The sequence below is a fragment of the Anomaloglossus baeobatrachus genome, chromosome 8 (genome assembly GCF_048569485.1).
Source record: "Anomaloglossus baeobatrachus isolate aAnoBae1 chromosome 8, aAnoBae1.hap1, whole genome shotgun sequence".
Lineage (NCBI taxonomy): Eukaryota > Metazoa > Chordata > Amphibia > Anura > Aromobatidae > Anomaloglossus > Anomaloglossus baeobatrachus.
This window is the reverse complement of record NC_134360.1, coordinates 57,705,928-57,733,126: the sequence shown is the minus strand read 5'-3', so window position 1 is coordinate 57,733,126 and position 27,199 is coordinate 57,705,928. Positions and strand designations below refer to the sequence as shown.

The window sequence follows — 27,199 nt, the reverse complement described above, 5'->3', positions numbered from 1 at the left end:
TGGGGGCGACAGAATGGCCCACCCCGAGGATCACCCCAACGTCCTACCCCCCGCAGAGATGGGCAGTCACAACCTGTGTCTATGCGGAGGTTACTAAACAGCGTGCAGGATCTAGATATACATATGCATGTACAGCCAGCCCTGCATATACACATGCATGTACAGCCAGCCCTGCATATACACATGCATGTACAGCCAGCCCTGCATATACACATGCATGTACAGCCAGCCCTGCTTGCGGTCAGTGAATCTGAACAGCCTGATAAGTCCTCTTTCACACATCAGTTTTTTTTTTTCCCATCATTCACAACCTGTTTTCTTGACAGATCGACGGATCTGTTGCACATTATGGCTAATCTGATGTGACTGATCCATTTTTCGATGGATCCGACTACCTGGGGCTAAATAATAAATTGGAGCATGCTCAGTTAAAAAAAAAAAAAACAGAATCCGTCGCCGGATTCCATCATTTGACGGATTACGATGGATCCTGCGCCCATAGGCTACCATTCTACCAAACGAAGGACAGTGACGGATCTGTCGCTGTCCGTTTTTTCGACAAACACAAAAAAACATTACTGTGGCCGTTGTCTCCCTCCGATGGACAAACCTTTTTCGACGGATGAAACGTGAGGCTATACGTCGCCATCCATCGGTAATACAAGTCGATGAAAAAACCCCGGATCCAGCGGCATCAGTCACCGGATCAGTTTTTTTCAAAATTCAACAGATTGTGACTGATGGCAAAAAACTGATGTGTGAAAGGGGCCTAACACAGCTGAGGGTTTGTTACAATGGAGCTGCTCTTATCTTAGGTCCTGGACTGCACCTACACCACATTGTGCTGATTGGGCACTACCAGCTTTGGGAATACTCTCCTCTCTGTCAGACAGAACGCCCCTTTATGATGATCATTTTTGTAATAAGATGAGGCACCGCAGTCGTAAAATACTTTATTGTTTTGTTTTTTTGTCGGATCTAGTGGAGCTGAGCGCGCGTGGAGCGGCAAAGTCTGGATGACCAGCTCCAGATGAGGGGTTCACATCACACCCGAGGAGACCGCTAACTTCACAGCCTCACCACACACAGACTTTAAAAAATTACAAACGGCAGCATCCAACAGTATAAAAATGGAGGAAGGCACCGGCGTGAGATGAAGGCACTTCAGAGCCCAAGCGACTGACTTGTAACGGAGGGGTCACCCCCAGACATTTGGGATGTGAACCTTATTGCACGGTTGTAGCCCTTGCTCCCCGAGTAGAGGTGCAGTGATAATTGTTAGGTCCTGGAGGTAGGAGTACACGGCGCCATTCCATGGCGAATAAAGAGTACAGCTCTAATAAATAAAAGGATAGCCGGTTCTCGGCAGCCGCAGTCCGGAGTAGTGTGACCCTCAAAGCAGCAGGAGGAGTAAGACCAGCAGTGACCCCAGCAGCGTGTAGCCCGCAGGGGTCCCAGGGTCGGCCGCCTGGTTCTTTGTGCTTCTCTGTGTCCCACAGCTGTCACCGTACCAGTCCACGTAACATTGGCAGCGGAAGTGAGAGCTCAGGTAGCGCTTGTCGTCTTCGGAGAGCCGCCCCTCCGCCCACATTGGGGCCGATGCTGTGCTGTTATCCCCAGCCTGCACTATCCGAAAGCTTGAGGCACTGAGGTGCAGGAATCCGGACGTCTTATTGTCCTGTCTCAGGCAACGGCCATTTCCACTGCACAAAAAATTGCTGCAAAGGTCTGCGGCGGTCGTCACATTCACAATGTATTCACCAAAATTCTGCTCCAGGTACGACTTCACCCTCAGACAAGAGTCCTGCAGAAAACAAGAAACCATGAGGACGAGGCCCAGAGATGCAAAGAGAAGGGGGTGCAAGAGGAGAGGAGGCAAAGAATAGCGTGGATGGGGGAAGGGGAGGCCAAGAGAGAAGCAGACAGCGTGAGGGAAAGGGAGAGGAGGCTGAGAGAGCAGCGAACAGGGAAGAAGAGGAGGGTGGGGGGGGGGGGGAAGGAGGCCAAGAGAGGTGTGGTCAGGGATGACAAAAGAAAAGTAGATGGGGGTGAGGAGGCTGAGAGAGGGCAAGAGAAATGTAGAAAAGGAGAGAGAGGAGGCCGAGAGAGGTGTGGATGAGGAGGACAAGAGACACACAGAAGGGGGCAGAGAGAGAGGCGTGGATCGGGAGGCCGAGAGAAACACAGAAGGGAGGAGGGGGAGGGTGGAACAGGAGGCAGAGGGAGGCATGGATTGGGAGGGCGAGAGAAACGCAGAAGGGGATGGGGAAAAGAGAAGGCCAAAATAGATGCAGACAGGATGGAGGGAAATTGAGAGGAGGTCTAGAGAGACACGGATAGAAAAGAGGAGGAGGAGTGGGAAGAATGCCAAGAGACCCGTGGACGGGGAGGTTGGAGAGAAACGCAGAAGGGGGGGGCACAGAGGAGGCTGGGAGAGATGCAGACAGGGTGGGGGAAAAGGGAGAGGAGGCTAAGAGAGCAGTCAGTGAACACGGAAGAGGAGGAGGGTGGGGGAGGAGGCCAAGAGAGCCGTAGACGGGGAGGATGAGAGAAACGCAGAGGGGGGGGGGGCACAGAGGAGGCCGGGAGAGATGCAGACAGGGTGGGGGCAAAGGGAGCAGTCAGTGAACAGGGAAGAGGAGGAGGGTGGAGGAGGAGGCCAAGAGAGTCGTGGACGGGAAGAATGAAAGAAAAGTGGAGGGGGGAGATGAGGTCGAGAGAGGCGTGGGCAGGGAAGGCAAGAAAAACGCAGAGGGGAGGGGGGGGGGGGGGAGGTTGGGGAAGAGGAAGCTGAGAGAGACGCAGGTTGGGAATAAGAGGTGGAGGGTGGAGAAGGCCAAGTGAGACGGAGACAGTGAGGGAGAGAGAAATATGGACAGGGAAGAGGAGGCCGAGAGGCATGAGCGGGGAGGCCGAGTGAGGTACCGAGGTCGTAACACAGGAGGGAGAGAGGTGAAGCGATCCGGACATGGGCGAGATGGGTAGGGGAGGGCTTTGAGAGAGGCGCAGAGGTCAGGTCGCAGGAGGGGGTGAAGGTGCGGAAGTCCAGACACTGCAGCATCTCAGGACAGTGCAGAGGAGGCCGCACTTCAGGTTCTAACGCACAGGAGGGTATAGGATGTGCAGACGAGAAGAACAATAGTCTGTACTCCAGTTGCTCCAGGCTCTGGCATGTTGGGAATTGTATTTTCATACCAGCTGGAGGATGGGTCACATCACCAGAATATGGAAAACATGTTATACAAAGGAACATTAGGGTGTCACACAGCAAAGCTGTACATGGTCGTGATGGACCAGGACACTTACCGCGTTCTTGGCGTATTCAGCGTCTCCCCAGAAGATGACCCCGGCGGCCCCCTGAGCAGCGCTCTCCCCAATGGTCGAAATTAAATCGATCTGTAGGAAGCAGAGAGGACATTAATAAACAAAATGAGCAATGTGTGTAGCTGCCATGAGAGCGTCATCACCCACCCACATCACTTCTGCAATTCTATTCATGAACTAGTGGGCTCAGGATGAACAGAGTAATGTCTCTTTCCTGGACACCGGGAACTGTATCATGCATATCTGGGGGCACCTGGTTATTGGGAGGATATGATGCTCCGAAGTATGGTGGGCTTTTATTGCTGTGGGACAAGTTGTGCAGTAATACACGACCACAGTGTGGTGAGTACGGGGTTAAACTGAATCCTTATGTGACGGACATGTCTGGTCCTGCTTTTGCTTCATTACTTCCCGGATTCCATGTAAGGGTTGGGGGCTGTGGATGATTCCTGGCTGTGGCTGGGTCACCCACACAGCACAGATATACACCCACCGACACACCCAAAAGCTGGGGGGGTTTGGTCCTGCACTAAGACCCTGTATAATATGCAGGGTATTGAGAAAGCATGCAAACGGGGAGACGTTATCCTTCACGAGGAATCAGATGCAAAAGGAGCGTCAGAGCCAAAACATCTTCTCAACACCTTCTCTAAATATGGGGAACGTCAAATTTCTGTTCCGGTCAAATGCACAGCGAAATCTTAGTGAGCCGTGCATTGTGGGAACTGACAATGGGGAGGAGCTAAACTCTGGATATGGCAGCAGCAGGAGAGGATCGGCCATGTTGCTTTCTTTAGCCAACGTGCACATCATGTGACAGTCGGCTATGTTGCAGGGGGGTGCTCACCTGGGACAGGGTGTCCATCTTCTTCATGTAGGTGGGTCGCGCGTACACGTAGACAGGCAGGGCGTAGTCTTTGTGATGTTTGTTTGCGATCCTCATGGCTTCCTTCACCCGGTAGTGCACGAAGAGGCGTCCCTGGTTAGTGGAGGCCAGCGACAGGTTCAGGTAGATGGATGGGAAGAGCGCTGTGCTGGCCTCCCACAGCCAAGACAGCTGGTCGTTGCGGGCAATCTCCACATCCGGGCACCTCCCGGTATAGCTCTCCCAGTTCTGCAGGTAGTTGTGGTTGTAACAGTCGGGGAATAGGTAGAAGCCCCATAGCTGCCGTGGCCGGACGCTCCGTGCGCGCTGCAACGTCTCCTCCATGAAGTTGCGGGCGGCGTTCTCAAACTCGTACTGTGCTTGTTTGAGCACGTCCTCTAATGGCCAATTGGGGTGACGGGCAGCCACCAATTTTTGAGACAGGATCCTGTATACATCCTTGGGGTTCCAGTTTCTTAACCAGATGGGGCGCCATTCCTCCCAGTCGATGACGGCCAGTCCTTCCTCATCAACGGTTTTATTAATGTATTTTTTTAACCCTTCCTGCATCGCATTCAGGTGTGTGCTGAGGCTGGCGTTCTGAGGGAGGCCCCCGTAGAAGGAGGTGTTATGTTCGTAGTAGGGGTAGTATCCGAGCCGCTCCTTATAGAAGATGGTGAGTTTCTGGTCCACGAAACCCTCGTTAGGAGAAGCATTGAAATCAAAGAGACGCAAATCAAAAGGCACGTTGTGTCGCGGCGGACATTCCTGCGTCGGGGCGTTCCAGCCCACCACAAATGGCCGTTGACTGTAAATGGGGGGAGTTGTTGGCTTTTCCATAGCCGGGGATGAAAGGGCACAATGGAAGGAGAAGAGAAGGCACCAGAGGAGGCACATGGAGGAGGGAAGCATGGTGACCACCGAGGAGACCCCTGAAAAGGAGAGAAAAATCCATCAATAATCAGAAAATCCTTATTAACCAAGAATCACACATCAACTGGAGGCAAAGCGAGGCCAACAGAGCCGTCACTGCCTACAACTGCGAAGCTCCACCAGATTATCAATGGCTGAGCCCCCACCCAACACAGACAGAGGTCAGTTGAGCCCCCCACCTCACCGGCAGCTCAGACAGAAGTCAGCTGAGCACAGATGCATCGTCTGACAGATCGGTTCAGCGTCCTACAAAATCCTGCACAAAGTGAAGCCATATTAAGAAGTATAAGGGGCAGTGACATAACAACCCCACGGCCTCGTGTCTCAGAGAGGATGCTGGCCGTGGCCTCCGCCGTCTCTGGGAGGTGGGGGGGGGGGGGGTCACTTTCACTGTAATTCGATGCTGCGTTCCTGGAAGTCATGGCTCCAGACACGAGGTTCTGCACTCACCCTGTCCAGGAGATGACATCACTTCACCTCATGAACAGCAGCCTTGACCTCGTCCTGTTCACAAAGCTGAAGGTTTGTTACAATGTTCAATGCATCCCTCCAGGTGACTATTCTGGATTTCAGTATTTTTAGCTCAAACCAGATTTACTGTCAGCAAGCAGAGATCTTACAAAAAGCAATGTGTTGTGCAGTAGAGTCATGACGTGGCGTCACGATATATCGCACGGTACATACAACCCCATCCATCACCTACACGGAGCTGCGCACCGACCTCACCGCCTGCAGGAGAGGACAGACCAGCTGTCATGACCTCATCAGATATTTCTATACAGGATTGCACCACAGATGGGTGTCAGGATCCCTCACATAGCGCCATAACACCTGACTGACCTCTATCAGGATACAGCCGGAAGCAACTGTGTCAGAAGATGATCGTCATAGATGAAGCATCGGCACAAGACCCACCTGAGGCAATTACCAGGTATTTATAGAAAAAAAAAAGACACTGGGAACACAAAGGGGATCTCCACCCTGCACAGGAATGAAGAGCCCTCACACGCTTGTCATGCAGTCATGTGGCCAGGGCCCCGAAATGTTTTATCATATACGCTCTTTATAGTGGTGATGCATGGCAAGGGTCTGTAGTTAGAGAATGACCAATCAGGGGGCCCCATATCTGTGCGCCCTCCATTTCTTTGGGAGTTACAAAAATATTCGAGCGTCTATACGCAATGGAAATATACCTATAAGATAAATTCACCAGGTGAAGGAGCCGGCGCCTGAAAAAGCAGGTGCCATACCTGGAACAGCCAGAAGGTGGAGCACTCCAGGACCCTGCACCATCTACTGACCAGTGGGGGGAAAAAAATGACCAACTCACCAATAACGATAATGTACAGGCGCACTGCGCTAAAGAGCAAAGACCTTCACTTGTGTCTTAGACAGATTCAATGGTCTGGTCTCCTAGACAGCCTAAATCTTATATCAATGCTGGAAAGTTATATGGTGAGTATACATTGTAGTCACCTGTCCTACAGTCGCCTCTCCCCAGAAATGGCTGAAAACAGAGAATAATAGATTGTAGTCACCTATCCTACATTCGCTTCTCCCCAGTAGAGGCTGATAACAGGGAGTAATAGATTGTAGTCATCTGTCCTACAGCCGCATCCCCCAGTAGTGGCTGATAACAGAGAAATAGACTATACTCACTTGTTATACAGTTGCCACTCCCCACTTATGGCTGATACCAGATAGTAATAGATTGTAGTCATCTGTCCTACAGTCGTCTCTCCCCAGTAATGGCTAATAAACAGGCAGTAATAGGCACATAGGATGACTAGCCTGCGGTCAGTTTGAAGGTTTTCCCATTTTTGCTAAAACTGCTGACATATTGAGGATCCATATTTCAGACACTGGAGGGGGCATTTGTGTTTGGCAGGAATGTCTTTACAGAAGGGCGAGCTCTGTGCGACACAAATAGACGCTGTCCCATCCCCCACACCTCACAGCCCCCTCAGGTCCCATTGTCTGTCCTCACGGTGTCTACACATTGATTTGGTTGTGGACTCAGTACTGAATCCATTTTTCCAGTGTCCCAGGAGCAGTTTTCCATATGACATCCCCAGACTGCATATTCCTTGCACTATTGTGAGCAGCCTACGTGGCCTACACATGCTCCCATGGCCTCGGCGTCTCTGGACTTGTCTCCATCGAGCACATCGGGGATGCTATTGGTCAGTGATTATATAGGAGCTGCCGGCAGAGGATCTTGATGATTTGCACAACTGCATTGAGCAGCAGAACATTCCTCAGATGACCATTAATAACCTCGGTAAGAGCAGCTCAGGCTGGAAGTGCTGGGATTTCAGCACGTGGCTCAAACTCCAGATTGGAGAAATCCAGATTATTTGAAAATGTACCGTATTTTTCGCTTTATAAGACGCACTTTTCCTCCCCAAATTTTGGGAGGAAAATGGGGGGTGCGTCTTATAAAGCGGTAGCGGGGGGGGGGGGGTCCTGTCTGAGGCGATCGGGCGGGTGCCTGTGGCTGCATGCAAGCGCCCGGGTACCTGTACTTGCATGCAGCGGCAGCCGGGTACCCGTGGCTGTGTGCGGGCGGCAGCGGGTGCTGTGTGGGGTCGGCAGCCAGGTACCTGTGCTTGCATGCGGTGGCAGACGGGTACCCATGGCTGTGTGCGGGCGGCAGCCGGGTGCTGTGTGCGAGCGGCAGTCGGGTGCCCGTGCAGGTACTCGGCTGCCGCCCTCACACAGTCACCCATCTGCCGCCCGCACACAGCCATGGGTACCCGGCTGCCACCGCACGCAAGCACAGGTACCCGGCGGCTTGTACGCGGGGTGGGCGGGCAGCCTGCTGGCTGCCACTCTGTGCATGCGGGGCGGGCGGCTGTGCAGCTTACCAGTTGTCCGCGGTCCCACTTTCAAATGATGGCGCCGGTGGAGCTCTTGGATGAGAGCTCCATCTGCGCACGCGCTGCTCCGGGAGTCAGCGCGTGCGCAGATGGAGCCCTTGGATGAGAGCTCCATCTGCGCATGCGTCGCTCCGGGCGCCATTACTTGAATCGGGACCGCGGACACACTCCACCACTGAGCCGTCGCCGCCGCTCCCACTACTGAGCCGCCGCTGCCACCACTGAACCGGGACCGCGGACACACGCCACCACTGAGCAGTCCCTGCCGCTGCCACCACTGAGCAGTTGCCGCCGCTCCCACCACTGAGCCGCCGCCGCCGCTGCCACCACTGAACCGGGACCGCGGACACACGCCACCACTGAGCAGTCCCTGCCGCTGCCACCACTGAGCAGTCCCTGCCGCTGCCACCACTGAGCAGTTGCCGCCGCCGCTGCCACCACTGAACCGGGACCGCGGACACTCACTGCACCGGCCTGCTGCACGGCTCACACGCCACGGCTGCTGCCGCCACCACGGACCCCACGGATCCTGCCACCGCGGACGCCACCGCGCCTGCAACCACGGCACCTGCAACCACGGACCCCGCTGCCACTGACCTGCCGCGCCTGCCAGCACAACCTGTGCCTCCTGTGACCCCGCTTCACCACCACTGCTGCCCCCCTCCGGTAAGAGAACACCGGAGTATAAGACGGACCCCATTTTTCTTTTTTTTACCTTTTTTATGTCTAAGTTTGGGGTGCGTCTTATATTCCGGTGCGTCTTATAAAGCGAAAAATACGGTAGTTATGTTTCCTCATTTGCAGATCAGTAACGTCTCCATCCTGTGATCTCCATCATTTACCACTTTTTTACATAGGTAATGTCAGAGTGTACAGTCTTGGCCAAAAGTTTTAAGACTGACAGTTTTCTGCTTCAGCTTTTTATAGTGGCAATTTGCATTAACTCTAGATGGAGGAGCGATTAGATGGATTGTGAAGTCATTCTTTGCCATGAATATTCACTTAAATCACAAAAAAAAAACAAAAAAAAAAAAAACACAAACACATTTCCACTCCGTGTCAACCTCGCCACAAAATGACCTGTTTACATAATATCTGAGATCTTCTCCTTTGGGGAAAAGTGTTAACAAGGACAGGGCAGCTAATGTCTCTCGGTCAGGCTGATTGAATTAGAAGAGCAGACTGCTGGCTTTAAAATCCAGTTGATGCTTGAACTCATGGTTTTCGACTGTTAACCATGATTATCTCCAAGAAAGTACATGTATGTGCTCATTGTTTTTTATCAAAAGTGCTTTACAGGCAAGGAGATTGCTCCTGGTAAAATTGCCCCCAAATCAACCATATATCAGATCATTGAGATCTTGAAATAAAAAAGGTTCAATTGTTTTTGAGAAACTTTCAGTCTAGTAAGTACCAGGATAGTCTCCTAACAAGGTTTTGGCTACGATATCAGTTTAACACTAATGCAGAGCTTGCTCCGGAATGACAGCCATGTGATGGCCATGTGTCTGCAGACAGGTTAGGCCTGCAGAGAACTGGACCTAAACCCTAGAGTACTTGTTGCCCTTCTTACAGGCAATTTTATTGTGAAGAACAGTCCCCTTTCCATGGATGGAGCTTATGGCTGTTGAAGGGCGGCCATATTACTATATACAGTTAGATCCACAAATATTTGGACAGTGACTGAATCTTCGTTATTTCAGCTCTGAAGGTCACTATTTTAGATTTAAAATTAAACAACAGATGAAATTGTGGAGACTTTCAGGTTTAATTAAAGGGGTTGAAGAACAATATCCTGTGAAACGTATAGGAATTTGCAGCCATATTTCTACAAAGTCTTCTCATTTCAGAGGCTCAAATGTAATTGGTAAAATTAACTTTTACCATAAATAAAATGTTCCTTTTTGATACGGTGTACAGAATCCTTTACAACAAATGACAGCCTGAAGTCTGGAAGCCATGGACGTCACCATCGCTGGTTTCCTCCTGTGTGAGGCTTTGCCGCCTTTACTGCATTGACTTCAGTTGTTGCTTGTTTCTGGGTCTTTCTGCCGTACGTTTTGTCTTAATCATAAGAAATACAGTTTGATGGGGCTGATATCTGGTGATGAACTCGGACATTGCAGAATATTCCTCTTCTTTGCTTTCGCAGGATGTTTTGGGTCATTGTCCATCTGTCCTGTGAAGCGCCGTCCAATCAACCTTGCTGCATTTGGTTGACTCTGAGCAGAATGTCTCGCCCTGTGCACTTCAGAATTCATCCGGCTGCTTTTGTCTTCAGTCACATCTTGAATAACCACTAGTGTCCCAGGGCCATTGTTAGCCCTGCATGCTCGGCCATCACACCACCTCCGCCATGTGTTAAAGAGGACGTGCAATGCTGTGGACCATGAGCCGTTCCAAGCCTTCTCCAGACTTTCTTCTTCCCATCATTCTGGTACAGGTTGATCTTCGTGAAGTGAATGGCAGTTGCAGTGTTCACCTCCTGTTAATTACTTAAACATATGAAGGTGGGAGAGGGAAGCCAGCGGTGATTGGTTGCAGGGCTTGCTTGTCATAATGACACATGGGCCCTGGGAATGCGATTTCTGATAGCACTGGAACCGCAGCACTGGGGAGTAGAGGGGGTGCACATTTCTTCACCATGGAAAGAATTCTGCGATAACCAGCACCGTTGTCTTCTGTGGACGTCCAGCCCTTTTTGAGCTCCCACGCTCACCAGGATGCTCATTTTTTGTAGAATGTACCAAACTGGCGATTTGGACGCTCCTAACATTTCTGCTCTCTCTCTCTGACGGATTTCCTCTTCTTTTTCTTCAGACTATTGGTCTGTTTCTCTTCCATTTAGAGCTCCTTTGACCGCATGTTGTGGGTTCACAGTATCAGCTTCCAAATGCAAATGCCGCACCTGGAATTAGCTCAAGACCTTTTATCTGCTCAAGTGATGATGGATTAATGAAGTAATAGCTCATGCAGCTCATTAAAGAGCTTTTGAAATAATTGTCCAATTACTTTTAGTTCTTTTAATAAGAGCTATATATTATAAAGTTGTATTTACTAAACCCTTACTGCAATTAGGATGTGAATACTCTCAAATTAAAGCTGAGAGTCTGCACTTTAAGCCCATATTGATAATATAACGTGACCTTGAATATGCTTTGGTAAACAGCTAAAAGGCCAAAACTTGTGCTACTATCCAAATATTTCTGGGCCTAACTGTAGGTATCATCAGTGTGTGCATATAGTATTGGTAATATCAGTGTGTGTGTATATAGCATAGGCATCATCAGCATCAGGGTGTGTATATAGCATACCTAATATCAGTGTATATGGCATAGGTATCATCAATGTGTATATTGCGTACATATTATCAGTGTGTGTGTATATAGCATAGGTAATATCACTGTGTATATAGCATAAGTAATAGTGTGTATAAAGCATAGATAATATCAGTGTATATAAAACATAGGTATCATCAGTGGGTATATAGCATAGGTAATACAAGTGCATCTCAATAAATTTGAATATCATCAAAAAGTTAATATCCGTAATTCAATACAAAAATTGAAACATATTATATAGACATTACACACAGTGGGATCTCTTCACACACATACATACATACATATATATATATATACACATACATACATACATATACATATACATACACATATATATATATATATATATATATATGAGTCATTACACACAGAGGGATCTATTTCACGTGTTTATTTTTGTTAATGTTTATGGCTTACAGCCAATGAAAACCCAAAAGTCATTCTCTCAGAAAATCAGAATAATTATCACAAAACACCTGCACAAATTTCTAAAGCGTTTAAAATGGTCCTTTAGTCTGGTTCAGTAGGCTACACAATCATGGGGAAGACTTCTGACTTGACAGTTGTCCAGAAGGCAGTCATTGACACACTCCACAAGGAGAGTAAGCCACAAAAGGTCATTGCTAAAGAAACTGGCTGTTCACAGAGTGCTGTAGCCAAGCATATTAATGGGAAGTTGAGTGGAAGGAAAAAGTGTGGTAGAAAAAGATGCACAAGCAACTGGGATAACCACAGCCTTGATAGGATTGTTAAGAAAAGGCCATTCAAAAATTTGGGGGAGATTCACAAGCAGTGGACGCTGATGGAGGCAGTGCTTCAAGAGCCACCACACACAGACATATACAGGACATGGGCTACAAGTGTCACATTCCTTGTGTCCAGCCACTCATGACCAATAAACAACGCCAGAAGCGTCTTACCTGGGCCAAGGAGAGAAAGAACTGGACTGTTCTCAGTGTCCAAGGTGTTGTTTTCAGATGAAAGTAAATTTTGAATTTCATTTGGAAATCGCGGTCCCAGAGTCTGGAGGAAGAGTGGAGAGGCCACAATCCAAGCTGCTGAGGTCTAGTGTGACGTCTCCACAATCAGTGATGGTTGGGAGCCATGTCATCTGCTGGTGTAGCTCCACTGTGTTTTATCAAGACCAAAAACTCAGCGCAGCCGTCTACCAGGAAATGTTTAGAGCACTTCATGCTTCCCTCTGCCGACAAGCTTTTTGGAGATGGAAATTTCATTTTCCAGCAGGACTTGGCCCCTGTCCACACTGCCAAAAGTATCAATACCTGGTTTACTAACCACAGTATCACTGTGCTTGATTGGCCAGCAAACTCACCTGACCTAAACCCCATAGAGAATCTATGAGACACCAGAGCCAACAATGCAGACGAGCTGAAGGCGGCTATCAAAGCAACCTGGGCTTCCATAACCCCTCAGCAGTGCCACAGGCTGATCGCCTCCATGCCACGCTGCATTGATGCAGTAATTCATGCAAAAGGAGCCCCGACCAAGTATTGAGGCATTTACTGTACAGACTTTTCAGTAGGCGCCAACATTTCTGAGTTTAGAATCATGTTATCAGTTGGTCTTATATAGTATTCTAATTTTCTGAGATAATGACTTTTGGGTTTTCATTGGCTGTAAGCCATAATCATCAACATTAACAGAAATAAACACTTCAAATAGATCCCTCTGTGTGTAATGACTATATTATAGGAATAGATCCCTCTGTGTGTAATGACTCTATATAATATATAGGAATAGATCCCTCTGTGTGTAATGACTCTATATAATATATAGGAATAGATCCCTCTGTGTGTAATGACTATATAATATATAGGAATAGATCCCTCTGTGTGTAATGACTCTATATAATATATAGGAATAGATCCCTCTGTGTGTAATGACTCTATATAATATATAGGAATAGATCCCTCTGTGTGTAATGACTCTATATAATATATAGGAATAGATCCCTCTGTGTGTAATGACTCTATATAATATATAGGAATAGATACCTCTGTGTGTAATGATCTATTATATAAAGCTGAATGTGTGTATGTACGGTATGTCTGTCCGGGATTGGTATCTCCACAGTCGCAGCTACAGCCACAAAATTTTACACACTCACACGTCTGGACCCCGAGAGCGTCATAGGCTATGTTGTGAGGCAAAATTTTAACCCCGCGCGTTCCAATTTACCAATCAATTTTGCCCCTATCTACATAATGGGGGAAAAGTGAAACGAAAAGTGTATCCACACAGTCGCATTTACAATCACGAAATTTTGCACAGACACCTCATGTGACCCAGGGAACGTCGTAGACTATGTTTTGACAGAAAAATGTAACCCCGCGCTTTACAGTTACTCTCCAAAAAACATGGCTCCATTAAAGTAAATGGAGCCTGGAACTACAGGTTATTAGTAGGAGCTGTGATTGGTTGCTATAGGAACAAAAAGACATTCATAGTATAAGAAGCTTATGTGTGAGGTAATAAAATGTCGGTGGGGAGACGGATAGATAGAGACAGACAGAGACAGACAGAGACAGACGGGGAAAGAGACAGAGACAGACGGGGAAAGAGACAGAGACAGACGGGGAAAGAGACAGAGACAGACGGGGAAAGAGACAGAGACAGACGGGGAAAGAGACAGAGACAGACGGGGAAAGAGACAGAGACAGACGGGGAAAGAGACAGAGACAGACGGGGAAAGAGACAGAGACAGACGGGGAAAGAGACAGAGACAGACGGGGAAAGAGACAGAGACAGACGGGGAAAGAGACAGAGACAGACGGGGAAAGAGACAGAGACAGACGGGGAAAGAGACAGAGACAGACGGGGAAAGAGACAGAGACAGACGGGGAAAGAGACAGACGGAGCACATTACTTGGCCAATTTAATTAAATCTGTGTGGAATATCTGCGGTGTTGAAATATATGTTGTGAAATGCTTCTATTAGCTTAGTTTTTGCCTTTTAATAATTGCATTTTTATCTATTTGTTCTGTGGTTTTTGTGTGCAGAATAAATTTTTGTTCATACATTATATTTTGTTAACAGTTATTAACCCGGGCGAAGCCGGGTAGTACAGCTAGTATATATATAGGAATAGATCCCTCTGTGTGTAATGACTATATAATATATAGAAATAGATCCCTCTGTGTGTAATGACTCTATATAATATAGATATAGATCCCTCTGTGTGTAATGACTCTATATAAATATATAGATATAGATCCCTCTGTGTGTAATGACTCTATATAATATACGTATTTCCCTTTTTGTATTGAATTACTGAAATAAATTAACTTTTTGAGGATATTCTAATTTATTGAGGTGTACTTGTATCAGTGTGACCCCCGGAAGAAGAATTATCAACGAAACCTATAGGTCGGGGTTCAGGGTTCTCACCACATCCTCAGGTATGGTAATAGTACAGCTGCTGATCTAGGGATATATTTCCAGCCATTAGGCAAATTGATTTCTTGGTGTCTTGGATCAGCGGCTTTTTGCATCTTTACCTATTTGTAATGTGCCCTACCTTAGGCCACCTTCTCTATAGGTGAGCCTTAGGCTGTGTACACGTAAATATTATCTTTGCACATGTACTTTTGTCTGCCACATGTTGTGGTGAGAGCGCCACCTGGTGGCATAAACCATCTGTCTCTACTTTTTATCGCTTTTTCTATTTGTTATTAATCTTTCTATATGAATAAAATTCAAGTGTTTTTACAATCAAGTCGTTGTACAGTATTGTTCTTTCTTTGTTTAATCATTTATCTGTATATGGCTCTATCCATATTGAAAAGATGGCACGGGATTGGTCGTGTCTTTTGGTATTTTGTACTTGTATCAGTGTGTATATATAGCATAGGTAATAGCAGTGTGTATATAGTATAATCAGTGTGTGTGTGTATAGCATAGGTAATAGCAGTGTGTATATACTATAGGTAATAGTGTGTATATACTATAGGTAATATCAGTGTGTATATAGCATAGGTAATAGTAGTGTGTATATATTATAGGTAGTATCAGTGTGTGTATATAGTATAGGTAATATCAGTGTGTATATAGTATAGGTAATATCAGTGTGTATATAGTATAGGTAATATCAGTGTGTATATAGTATAGGTAATATCAGTGTGTGTATAGTATAGGTAATATCAGTGTGTATAGTATAATCAGTGTGTGTGTGTATAGTATAGGTAATATCAGTGTGTATAGTATAGGTAATATCAGTGTGTATAGTATAGGTAATATCAGTGTGTGTATAGTATAGGTAATATCAGTGTGTATATAGTATAGGTAATATCAGTGTGTATATAGTATAGGTAATATCAGTGTGTGTATAGTATAGGTAATATCAGTGTGTGTATATAGTATAGGTAATATCAGTGTGTATATAACATAGGTAATAGTGTGTATATAGTATAGGTAATATCAGTGTGTGTATAGTATAGGTAATATCAGTGTGTATAGTATAATCAGTGTGTGTGTGTATAGTATAGGTAATATCAGTGTGTATAGTATAGGTAATATCAGTGTGTATAGTATAGGTAATATCAGTGTGTATAGTATAGGTAATAGTGTGTATAGTATAGGTAATAGTGTGTATAGTATAGGTAATATCAGTGTGTATAGTATAGGTAATATCAGTGTGTATAGTATAGGTAATAGTGTGTATAGTATAGGTAATATCAGTGTGTATAGTATAGGTAATATCAGTGTGTATAGTATAGGTAATAGTGTGTATAGTATAGGTAATATCAGTGTGTATAGTATAGGTAATATCAGTGTGTATAGTATAGGTAATATCAGTGTGTATAGTATAGGTAATAGTGTGTATAGTATAGGTAATATCAGTGTGTATAGTATAGGTAATATCAGTGTGTATATAACATAGGTAATATCAGTGGGTGTATATAGTATAGGTAATATCAGTGGGTGTATAGTATAGGTAATATCAGTGTGTGTATAGTATAGGTAATATCAGTGTGTGTATATAGTATAGGTAATATCAGTGTGTATAGTATAATCAGTGTGTGTGTGTATAGTATAGGTAATAGTGTGTATAGTATAGGTAATATCAGTGTGTATAGTATAGGTAATATCAGTGTGTATATAACATAGGTAATATCAGTGTGTATATAGTATAGGTAATATCAGTGTGTGTATAGTATAGGTAATAGTGTGTGTATAGTATAGGTAATATCAGTGTGTGTATAGTATAGGTAATATCAGTATGTATAGTATAATCAGTGTGTGTGTGTATAGTATAGGTAATATCAGTGTGTATAGCATAGGTAATATCAGTGTGTATAGTATAGGTAATATCAGTGTGTATAGTATAATCAGTGTGTGTGTATAGTATAGGTAATATCAGTATGTATAGTATAATCAGTGTGTGTGTGTATAGTATAGGTAATATCAGTGTGTATAGTATAGGTAATATCAGTGTGTATAGTATAGGTAATATCAGTGTGTATAGTATAATCAGTGTGTGTGTATAGTATAGGTAATATCAGTGTGTATAGTATAGGTAATATCAGTGTGTATAGTATAGGTAATAGTGTGTATAGTATAGGTAATATCAGTGTGTATATAACATAGGTAATATCAGTGTGTATATAACATAGGTAATATCAGTGTGTATATAGTATAGGTAATATCAGTGTGTGTATAGTATAGGTAATATCAGTGTGTGTATAGTATAGGTAATATCAGTCTGTATAGTATAGGTAATATCAGTGTGTATAGTATAGGTAATAGTGTGTATAGTATAGGTAGTATCAGTGTGTATATAACATAGGTAATATCAGTGTGTGTATATAGTATAGGTAATATCAGTGTGTGTATATAGTATAGGTAATATCAGTGTGTGTATAGTATAGGTAATATCAGTGTGTATATAGTATAGGTAATATCAGTGTGTGTATAGTATAGGTAATATCAGTGTGTGTATAGTATAGGTAATATCAGTATGTATAGTATAATCAGTGTGTGTGTGTGTGTGTGTGTATAGTATAGGTAATATCAGTGTGTATATAGTATAGGTAATATCAGTGTGTGTATAGTATAGGTAATATCAGTGTGTGTATAGTATAGGTAATATCAGTATGTATAGTATAATCAGTGTGTGTGTGTGTGTGTATAGTATAGGTAATATCAGTGTGTATAGTATAATCAGTGTGTGTGTATAGTATAGGTAATATCAGTGTGTATAGTATAGGTAATAGTGTGTATAGTATAGGTAATATCAGTGTGTGTATATAGTATAGGTAATATCAGTGTGTATATAACATAGGTAATAGTGTGTATATAGTATAGGTAATATCAGTGTGTGTATAGTATAGGTAATATCAGTATGTATAGTATAATCAGTGTGTGTGTGTGTGTATAGTATAGGTAATATCAGTGTGTATAGTATAATCAGTGTGTGTGTATAGTATAGGTAATATCAGTGTGTATAGTATAGGTAATAGTGTGTATAGTATAGGTAATATCAGTGTGTGTATATAGTATAGGTAATATCAGTGTGTATATAACATAGGTAATAGTGTGTATATAGTATAGGTAATATCAGTGTGTATAGTATAGGTAGTATCAGTGTGTATATAGCATAGTTAATATCAGTGTGTATATAGTTTAGGTAATAGCAGTGTGTATAGTATAATCAGTGTGTGTGTATAGTTTAGGTAATAGCAGTGTGTATAGTATAATCAGTGTGTGTGTATAGCATAGGTAATAGCAGAGTGTATATACTATAGGTAATAGCAGTGTGTATAGTATAATCAGTGTGTGTGTAGTATAGGTAATAGTGTGTATAGCATAGGTAATAGCAGAGTGTATATACTATAGGTAATAGCAGTGTGTATAGTATAATCAGTGTGTGTGTATAGTATAGGTAGTATCAGTGTGTGTGTATAGTATAGGTAGTATCAGTGTGTGTGTATAGCATAGGTAATAGCAGTGTATATAGTATAGGTAGTATCAGTGTGTGTGTGTATATATAGCATAGGTAATAGCAGTGTGTATAGTATAGGTAGTATCAGTGTGTATATAGCATAGGTAATAGCAGTGTGTATATACGGTAGCACAGGTAATGGCCCCCTGTGCTGCTTCCTGCACTCACCCTCCGCTCAGCGCCGCCGCTCCCCGGGATACATTGTGTCACTTCTCCAGTCTCAGTCCCGGGCCTTTCATTCTTCGCTCGGCACAACCACCGTTCACGGTAACAATGGGGGCGCCGTTCTCTCCGGCTTTTTTTCCCCCTCTTCGAAGCTTGAGCTATGCAATCCCGGACACCCCTCCGAGTGGCACAGTCTATTATTAGTGGGAGGAGTCGAAGGTTAAAGGGACAGGCGCTCTGACAATGAGAGCTGTGCGGCTGTGGAGTGAGAGCTCCGCGGTTAGTGCACGGATTGCTGTGTACTGATCACGTGATGCTGTAGAACGTCGGGGACTCCTGCATGTGAGTCTATAAAGTCACTCCATACACGCTGCAGAAGACCTCTCCAAGGACTAGCACTCCCATCATTACAGACGTCTCCTGATGACGTCACTATAGGACATGACATTATTATCGACTGCGGGGCGTCCGGTAATCACAGTGTAGATTGTCAGCTCCTGCGGTCAGAACCGATCCGGAAGGAGGATACAATGGAGGAGCTGGGGGAGGGGCTTATACAGTGGAGGAGATGGGGGGGGGGGGGGTTGTCGGTGAAGGGAATATTGATGAAGTAGAGGAGCTGGGGGGTATGCAGTGGTGGAGCTCGAGGAGGGGGAGGTGTCAATATTGATTCAGTGGAGAAGTTCAGAGAGGGGATGCAGTGGAGTCGCTCTGGTGGCGGTGAGGGGAGTATTGATACAGTGGAGGAACTTGGAGCGGGGGATACAGTGAAGGAGGAGAGGTGAAGAGCTTATACAGTGAAGGAATTCCAGGGGGGGATACAGGGGAGGGGATTATACAGTGGAGGAACTATGGGAAGGGAGAATTGATGCAGGGGGTGAGCCCAGAGAGGGTGGTACAGTGGACGAGTCTTAGGAGAGTATTGATGCAGTGGAGGAGGTTGAAGAGGGGGGGATACAGTGAAAGAGCTGGATGGGGGGGGGGGGCGAGTTGCTTATACAGTGGAGTAGCTCTGGGGAGGGGAGGATATAGTGGAATAGCTGGATGGGGGGGGTTAGGCGAGGTGCTTATACAGTGGAGTAGCTCTGGGGAGGGGGCGGAAACAGTGGAGGTGCTGGGGGGTGAAGGGAGTATTAATACAGTGGAGAAGCTTGGAGAGAGGAGATGTGGGGGGTAGGCAAGAGGCTTATACAGTGGGGGAGCTCTGGGGAGGGAAGTATTGATGCAGTGGAGGAGCTTAGAGTGGTAGATACAGTGGAGGAGCTGGGAGAGGCTTATACAGTGGAGGAGCTCTAGGGAAAGGGGGGATGCAGTGGAGAAGTTCAAGGAGGGAGAGGGGCATATACAGTGCAGGAGCTGGGAGAGGCTTATACAGTGGAGGAGCTCTAGGGAAAAGGGGGATGCAGTGGAGAAGTTCAAGGAGGGAGAGGGGCATATACCTTGTAGACTGAGCCCTCGCGGGCAGGGTCCTCTCTCCTCCTATACCAGTCTGTCTTGTACTGTTAATGATTGTTGTACGTATACCCTCTCTCACTTGTAAAGCGCCATGGAATAAATGGCGCTATAATAATAAATAATAATAATATACAGTGCAGGAGCTCTGGGAGGAGAGTATTGATGCAGTGGAGGAGCTGCGGGGAGGGGGAAATGCAGTAGAGAAGCTTTGATAAGAGGAATATAGTGGAGGAGCTGGAAGAGGGGATTGAGCGGAGGAGCTTTGAGGAGGGGGGTATTGATACAGTGGAGGAGCTGGGGGGGGGGAGATGAGGGGCTTATACAGTGGAGGAGCAAGGGAGATGCAGTGAAGGCGTTCTGGGGAGGGGGATACAGTGAAGCAGCTGGGGGAGGGGCATTATACAGTGGAGGAGGGAGGGGAGTATTGATGCAGTGGAGGAGCTCAGAGAGGGGATGCATGGAGGAGCTGGGGGGTAGAGGCAAGGGGCTTATACAATGGAGGCACTCTTGGGAGGTGGGGGATGCAGTGGAGGCACTCAGGGGGAGAGGGGGGATACAGTGGAGGAGCTGGGGGGGAGAGGCAAGGGGCTTATACAGTAGAGGAGCTCCAGTTGAGGGGGGGCATGCAGTGGAGGAAGTCCAGGAGGGAGGGGAGTATTGATGCAGTGGAGGAGCTCTGGGGAGGGGGCATGCAGTGGAGAAGCTCCGGGGAGGGGGCATGCAGTGGAGAAGCTCCGGGGAGGGGGCATGCAGTGGAGAAGCTCCGGGGAGAGGGGATACAGTGGTGGAGCTCCTTGGAGGAAGATATCAAGGGAAGGGGCTTATATAGTGGAGGAACTCCAGGGAAGTGGGGATGCAGTCATGGAGCTCGGGGAGGTATGGATGCAGTGGAGGAGCTCCATCGAAGGGGTGGGATGGAGCGAAGGATCTCCGATGAGGGAAATACAGTGGAGGAGCTCGAGGGAGAGGAAGATGCAGTGGAGGAGCTCCAGGGAGGGTGGATGCAGTGGAGGAGCTCCGATGAGGTGAATATAGCGGAGGAGCTCCGGGAAGGGGGGGTGGAGGAGGGGATGTAATGAAGGAGCTCGGAGGAGGAGGATGCAGTGGGGGAGCTTTGAGAATGGGAATACGATGGAGGAGAGCCAGGGAGTGAGGGGGATACAGTGAAGGAGCTCCGATGAGGAAAATATAGTGGAGGCACTCTGTGAAGGGGGGGATGAAATGAAGGAGTCCTGAAGAGGGGAATACAGTGGAGGAGCTCCAGGGAGGATGAGAATACAGTGGAGGAGCTGTGCAGAAAAGGGGAATACAGTGGAGGAGCTGTGCAGACGAGGGGAATACAGTGGAGGAGCTCTGCAGAAGAGGGGAATACAGTGGAGGAGCTGTGCAGAAGGGGAATAGAGTGGAGGAGCTCTGCAGAAGAGGGGAATACAGTGGAGGAGATCTGAAGAAGGAGAATACAGAGTGGAGGAGCCGTGCAGAAGAGGGGAACACAGTGGAGGAGCCGTGCAGAAGGGGAATAGAGTGGAGGAGCCGTGCAGAAGGGGAATAGAGTGGAGGAGCTGTGCAGAAGAGGGGAACACAGTGGAGGAGCTCCGCAGAAGGGGAATAGAGTGGAGGAGCTCTGCAGAAGAAGGGAATAGAGTGGAGGAGCTCTGCAGAAGAGGGGAATAGAGTGGAGGAGCTCTGCAGAAGAGGGGAATAGAGTGGAGGAGCTCTGCAGAAGAGGGGAATAGAGTGGAGGAGCTCTGCAGAAGAGGGGAATAGAGTGGAGGAGCTCTGCAGAAGAGGGGAATAGAGTGGAGGAGCTCTGCAGAAGAGGGGAATAGAGTGGAGGAGCTCTGCAGAAGAGGGGAATAGAGTGGAGTAGCTCTGCAGAAGAGGGGAATAGAGTGGAGGAGCTCTGCAGAAGAGGGGAATAGAGTGGAGGAGCTCTGCAGAAGAGGGGAATAGAGTGGAGGAGCTCTGCAAAAGAGGGGAATAGAGTGGAGGAGCTCTGCAGAAGAGGGGAATAGAGTGGAGGAGCTCTGCAGAAGGGGAAATACAGTGGAGGAGCTCTGCAGAAGAGGGGGAATACAGTGGAGGAGCTCTGCAGAAGAGGGGAACACAGTGGAGGAGCTCTGCAGAAGAGGGGAATACAGTGGAGGAGCTCTACAGAAGAGGGGAATACAGTGGAGGAGCTCTGCAGAAGAGGGGAATACAGTGGAGGAGCCCTGCAGAAGAGGGGAATACAGTGGAGGAGCCCTGCAGAAGGGGAATACAGTGGAGGAGCTGTGCAGAAGAGGGGAATACAGTGGAGGAGCCCTGCAGAAGAGGGGAATACAGTGGAGGAGCTCTGCAGAAGGGGAATACAGTGGAGGAGCTCTGCAGAAGAGGGGAATACAGTGGAGGAGCCCTGCAGAAGAGGGGAATACAGTGGAGGAGCTCTGCAGAAGGGGAATACAGTGGAGGAGCTGTGCAGAAGAGGGGAATACAGTGGAGGAGCTCTGCAGAAGGGGAAATACAGTGGAGGAGCCCTGCAGAAGGGGAATACAGTGGAGGAGCTCTGCAGAAGAGGGGAATACAGTGGAGGAGCTGTGCAGAAGAGGGGAATACAGTGGAGGAGCCCTGCAGAAGGGGAAATACAGTGGAGGAGCCCTGCAGAAGGGGAATACAGTGGAGGAGCTCTGCAGAAGAGGGGAATACAGTGGAGGAGCTGTGCAGAAGAGGGGAATACAGTGGAGGAGCCCTGCAGAAGAGGGGAATACAGTGGAGGAGCTCTGCAGAAGAGGGGAATACAGTGGAGGAGCTCTGCAGAAGAGGGGAATACAGTGGAGGAGCTCTGCAGAAGAGGGGAATACAGTGGAGGAGCTCTGCAGAAGAGGGGAATACAGTGGAGGAGCTCTGCAGAAGAGGGGAATACAGTGGAGGAGCTCTGCAGAAGAGGGGAATACAGTGGAGGAGCTCTGCAGAAGAGGGGAATACAGTGGAGGAGCTGTGCAGAAGAGGGGAATACAGTGGAGGAGCTCTGCAGAAGAGGGGAATACAGTGGAGGAGCCCTGCAGAAGAGGGGAATACAGTGGAGGAGCCCTGCAGAAGGGGAATACAGTGGAGGAGCTCTGCAGAAGGGGAAATACAGTGGAGGAGCCCTGCAGAAGGGGAATACAGTGGAGGAGCTCTGCAGAAGAGGGGAATACAGTGGAGGAGCTGTGCAGAAGAGGGGAATACAGTGGAGGAGCCCTGCAGAAGAGGGGAATACAGTGGAGGAGCTCTGCAGAAGAGGGGAATACAGTGGAGGAGCTGTGCAGAAGAGGGGAATACAGTGGAGGAGCTCTGCAGAAGAGGGGAATACAGTGGAGGAGCCCTGAAGAAGGGGGGAATACAGTGGATGAGCTGTGCAGAAGAGGGGAATACAGTGGAGGAGCTCTGCAGAAGAGGGGAATACAGTGGAGGAGCTCTGCAGAAGAGGGGAATACAGTGGAGGAGCCCTGCAGAAGAGGGGAATACAGTGGAGGAGCCCTGCAGAAGGGGAATACAATACATTGGAGGAGCTCTCAGAAGAGGAATACAGTGGAGGAGCTGTGCAGAAGGGGAATACAGTGGAGGAGCTGTGCAGAAGAGGGGAATACAGTGGAGGAGCTGTGCAGAAGAGGGGAATACAGTGGAGGAGCTCTGCAGAAGAGGGGAATACAGTGGAGGAGCCCTGCAGAAGGGGAATACAATACATTGGAGGAGCTCTCAGAAGAGGAATACAGTGGAAGAGAACCAAGGGGTGGGGGGGGGGTGCATTGGAGAAGCTCCGGGGCAGAACATCGGTTCCGGTTTGGGTGGAAGCAGTGGGGGTCTCCTTTATGTTGCTCAGATACATAGCTGTCATGCACCTAACTTGTTTAGTAGGAAGCCTTCATTAGACTCCATTATTGGAGGTCTCTGGGGGTCTCCCATGCAGCTGCTCCTGCCCCATTAGTCATCAGGCCAGTCTGTCAATCCTGACCCTACTAAGTGCTGTAATTACCAGTGATGTCCAAAGCCACAAATGAGGGAACATGAAGCAGTCAGCGGCGTCCCCTCCCCCCTACGCACTTCTCTTTTGCACATTGTGGCCGAATTTAGTTAGTCGTATAAAATAAGGGCCAGGACTTGTCCCTCACTAACCATCGGTCCAGGTGTAGTGTAAATTAGCTATAAGGGACCAGCAGCGCTCTACTGAACAATGTATAAGCTTCAGCCACTAACGTATCCACAATACAAGACGCAGGCGACTGAGCTTCCAGGACATTGCGGTCATTATATGCAGCCAACATACTCCGCAGTGCGGTACAGACAGTCACCTTGTGGCTCACAATCTAAGGTCTAATGTTGGACTCAGGACCCCGGCATTGCTCCCCCACAGCAGGACATCCTCCCTTTACCCGGCTTGGTCCATAGTGGCCAATATTGGTTGTCACTCAGCTCCCGAAATTGCTAAAAACACAAATCTAGAACAATTGTGGGGGATTATTAGGATTTGGCGGTGATGGCTAGACTTTCCCCCCATTGGCGGCGGCTTCTGCGCTCTGCAGTTGGCGGTTGTTGTGCCTCTACATGAATGTGCTATGTGGAGAATGTTCAGTAGCAGTGACCTGCGACCCCTCCGACATCTGCCCCCTCTGATCTCCAGAGACAAGTGTGACTGCGACATAATAGAGTGTGGACACGGCCCAAACAATGGCGACACTGACACTGGGACAATAGAGGCTCTGAGCAGCCAGCAGATCACAGGCACTGAGCAGCTGCCGCTTCTGGGGCAGAGGCTGTAGTAGCACTCGGGCCCCATGGTCTCTAGCAAGTTAGAAGCTATAACTGTCCAGGGGCAGTCAGGTCACACGTTATTTTATATTCCATAGATTTACACCGGACGTGAGATTTTGTCCGCCATATTGTGACCACTAAATACAAAAAAATGTGTATGCTAAAAAAAAAGTGACAGCAGCCGCCATTCATTGGTAATACCGCTGCTTTTACCACAGCCATATTGATTCTCTCTTTTCTGGTATCTTCTCTGCAGCAGAAACACTTGTCAATCATTGCCAAAAGTGACATCGAAGCAGTGTGCAGACAGTGTGTGCGCAGGAAGAGTGTAGTCAGAATGTGCATGTAGTGTGCGTTGGTGTGTGAAGCAGCATATGCAGTGTGGAGGTGCAGGCAGTATGCGCAGGCAGTTTGTGTAGATACAGTAAGCGCGCGCAGGCAGTTTGTGTGCATACAGTGAGCGGGCGGTGCGCTCAGGCAGTTTGTGGGAGCAGGAAGTTTGTGGAAGCAGGCAGCGCGCGCAGGCAGTTTGTGTGGATATAGTCAGCGCGCGCAGGCAGTTTGTGGGAGTGGGAAGTTTATGGGAGCGGGCAGCGTGCGCAGGCAGTTTGGGAGCGGGCAGCGCGCCCAGGCAGTTTGTGGGAGCGGGCAGCGCGCGCAGGCAGTTTGTGGGAGCGGGCAGCGCGTGCAGGCAGTTTGTGGGAGAAGGCAGTGCGTGCAGGCAGTTTGTGGGAGCAGGCAGTGCGCGCAGGCAGTTTGTGGGAGCAGGCAGTGCATGCAGGCAGTTTGTGGGAGCAGGCAGTGCACGCAGGCAGTTTGTGGGAGCAGGCAGTGCGTGCAGGCAGTTTATGGGATCAGGCAGTTTGTGGGAGCAGGCAGTGCACGCAGGCAGTTTGTGGGAGCAGGCAGTGCACGCAGGCAGTTTGTGGGAGCAGGCAGTGCGCGCAGGCAGTTTGTGGGAGCAGGCAGTGCGCGCAGGCAGTCTGTGGGAGCAGGCAGTGCGCGCAGGCAGTCTGTGGGAGTAAGGGCAGCGTGCGCAGATAGTTTGTGGGAGCTGCTGCGGGCAGAGTGTGCAGATAATTTGTGTGGGCAGGCAGTGTGTCTAGGCAGTTTGGATGGGTGCGGGTAGCGTTCACAAGCAGTGATGGGAACCAAGGGTAGGGTGTATTGAGGCACAGTCATAATTGCATGTAACGTAGCGACTGTTACATTGTCTATTAATAATCTTGGTGTCTCTAGTGGGAGACGTCCTGTGGCTCGGTGACAGTCGATTCTCCCCCTCTTAGTTAGTGACTTGACCACCTGTCCCCTGTTCGCACCCTGCAGCTGTTGCAGAGTCTGGAGGAGCGAGGTTTAGGATGCTCCTGACCTCCAGTTATCGCCATTCATTAGGAAGATGCTGGGAAAACAAGTCACATGAAAGAAGAATCCAGACAAGGAATCCACAGGACACGACTGGAGACTCGTCACTGGCAGCAGCGACGTCTGGCACCTTCCTTATAGAATAATCCATTATTTCAGTTTGTCACTTTTCTTTCTCTCTCTTCTTGTAATCGTTGCTGCTTTTTGTGAAAAATTCTTTGAAATGGCACAAAGTGGTTCTTGAATTTTGTGCAAGTTCAAAAATGTATTTTTATTTTATTTATTAGTGTGTGTGTGTGTGTGTGTGTGTGTGTGTGTGTGTGTCTAGAGACCCCGACCACAATGGCGAGCATAAAAGAAAAGGTGAGCACGTAGGAAGTAAACTTCAAAAAAGCACTAACTAAAAGATTAGATGCAAATTAAAAACAGGTTAAAAAAAACAAAAAACAAACAAAAACAGCAAAACCTAGACAAAAAAAAAAGATAAATGCTACAATAAATCAGACCCTTAATTTTTAACTCCTCGTCATATTTAAGATCTCTGCTTGTTTACATTTAGTGTAATCTTATTAGGTTACACTGGATGTAAACAAGAATGTTTAATCCTTCCTGATATAGGTGTGTTCCAATGGGTGACTTACCTGCGATATCTGGCATGGTCAGTCCTCCAGATAATGTCTGGCGCTGTGAGTCCTGTAGATAACGCTTTGCACTGTCTGTCTTCTAGACAATGATTAGTGCGATCAGTTCTCCAGGTGATGGCTGCGGCTGTCAGTCCTCCAGGTGATGGCTGCGGCTGTCAGTCCTCCAGGTGATGGCTGCGGCTGTCAGTCCTCCAGGTGATGGCTGCGGCTGTCAGTCCTCCAGGTGATGGCTGCGGCTGTCAGTCCTCCAGGTGATGGCTGCGGCTGTCAGTCCTCCAGGTGATGGCTGCGGCTGTCAGTCTTGAAGGTAACACTTTGCTTGGCGCTGTCAGTCCACCAGGTAATGCCTGGCGCTGTCAGTGCTGCCTTCGCCTTGTCTCACTGTCTCTGGCGCTGCTGTGAATTCTGCCGGCTTTGCACTAGTGCTGCTTGTGCCCTATCCAGTTTTGCTTCCCTCTTTCCTTCCTGCCCTGCAGCCTCCTCCCGAACCTCTGTT

At 47.7% G+C, this 27,199-nt stretch overlaps 1 protein-coding gene across 2 annotated transcripts; it reads right to left on the bottom strand.

Annotated features, from left to right (window-relative positions):
* Positions 1 to 944: 944 nt before the first annotated feature.
* HYAL2 (hyaluronidase 2) lies at positions 945 to 27,199 on the bottom strand. Of its 2 annotated transcripts, none has more exons than XM_075320805.1 (4): positions 26,701 to 27,199; positions 4,172 to 5,121; positions 3,307 to 3,396; positions 945 to 1,804 (listed from the first exon to the last, which is right to left on the bottom strand). In XM_075320805.1, exons 1-4 carry the CDS (start codon positions 26,714 to 26,716, stop codon positions 1,394 to 1,396), a joined length of 1,467 nt encoding a protein of 488 aa, XP_075176920.1. In that variant the 5' UTR covers positions 26,717 to 27,199; the 3' UTR covers positions 945 to 1,393. The 2 variants fall into 2 exon arrangements, with proteins under 2 accessions (XP_075176920.1, XP_075176921.1); XM_075320806.1 differs by lacking the exon at positions 26,701 to 27,199 and adding an exon at positions 18,476 to 18,558.

What these genes read in the sequence shown, in the direction of transcription:
- HYAL2 (XM_075320805.1), bottom strand. An exon ending in AGATGGACACCCTGTCCCAG is followed by an intron (nt 3,397 to 4,171) that starts GTGAGCACCCCC and finishes TGCTTCCTACAG; the next exon opens with ATCGATTTAATTTCGACCAT. An exon ending in CTGAATACGCCAAGAACGCG is followed by an intron (nt 1,805 to 3,306) that starts GTAAGTGTCCTG and finishes TGTTTTCTGCAG; the next exon opens with GACTCTTGTCTGAGGGTGAA.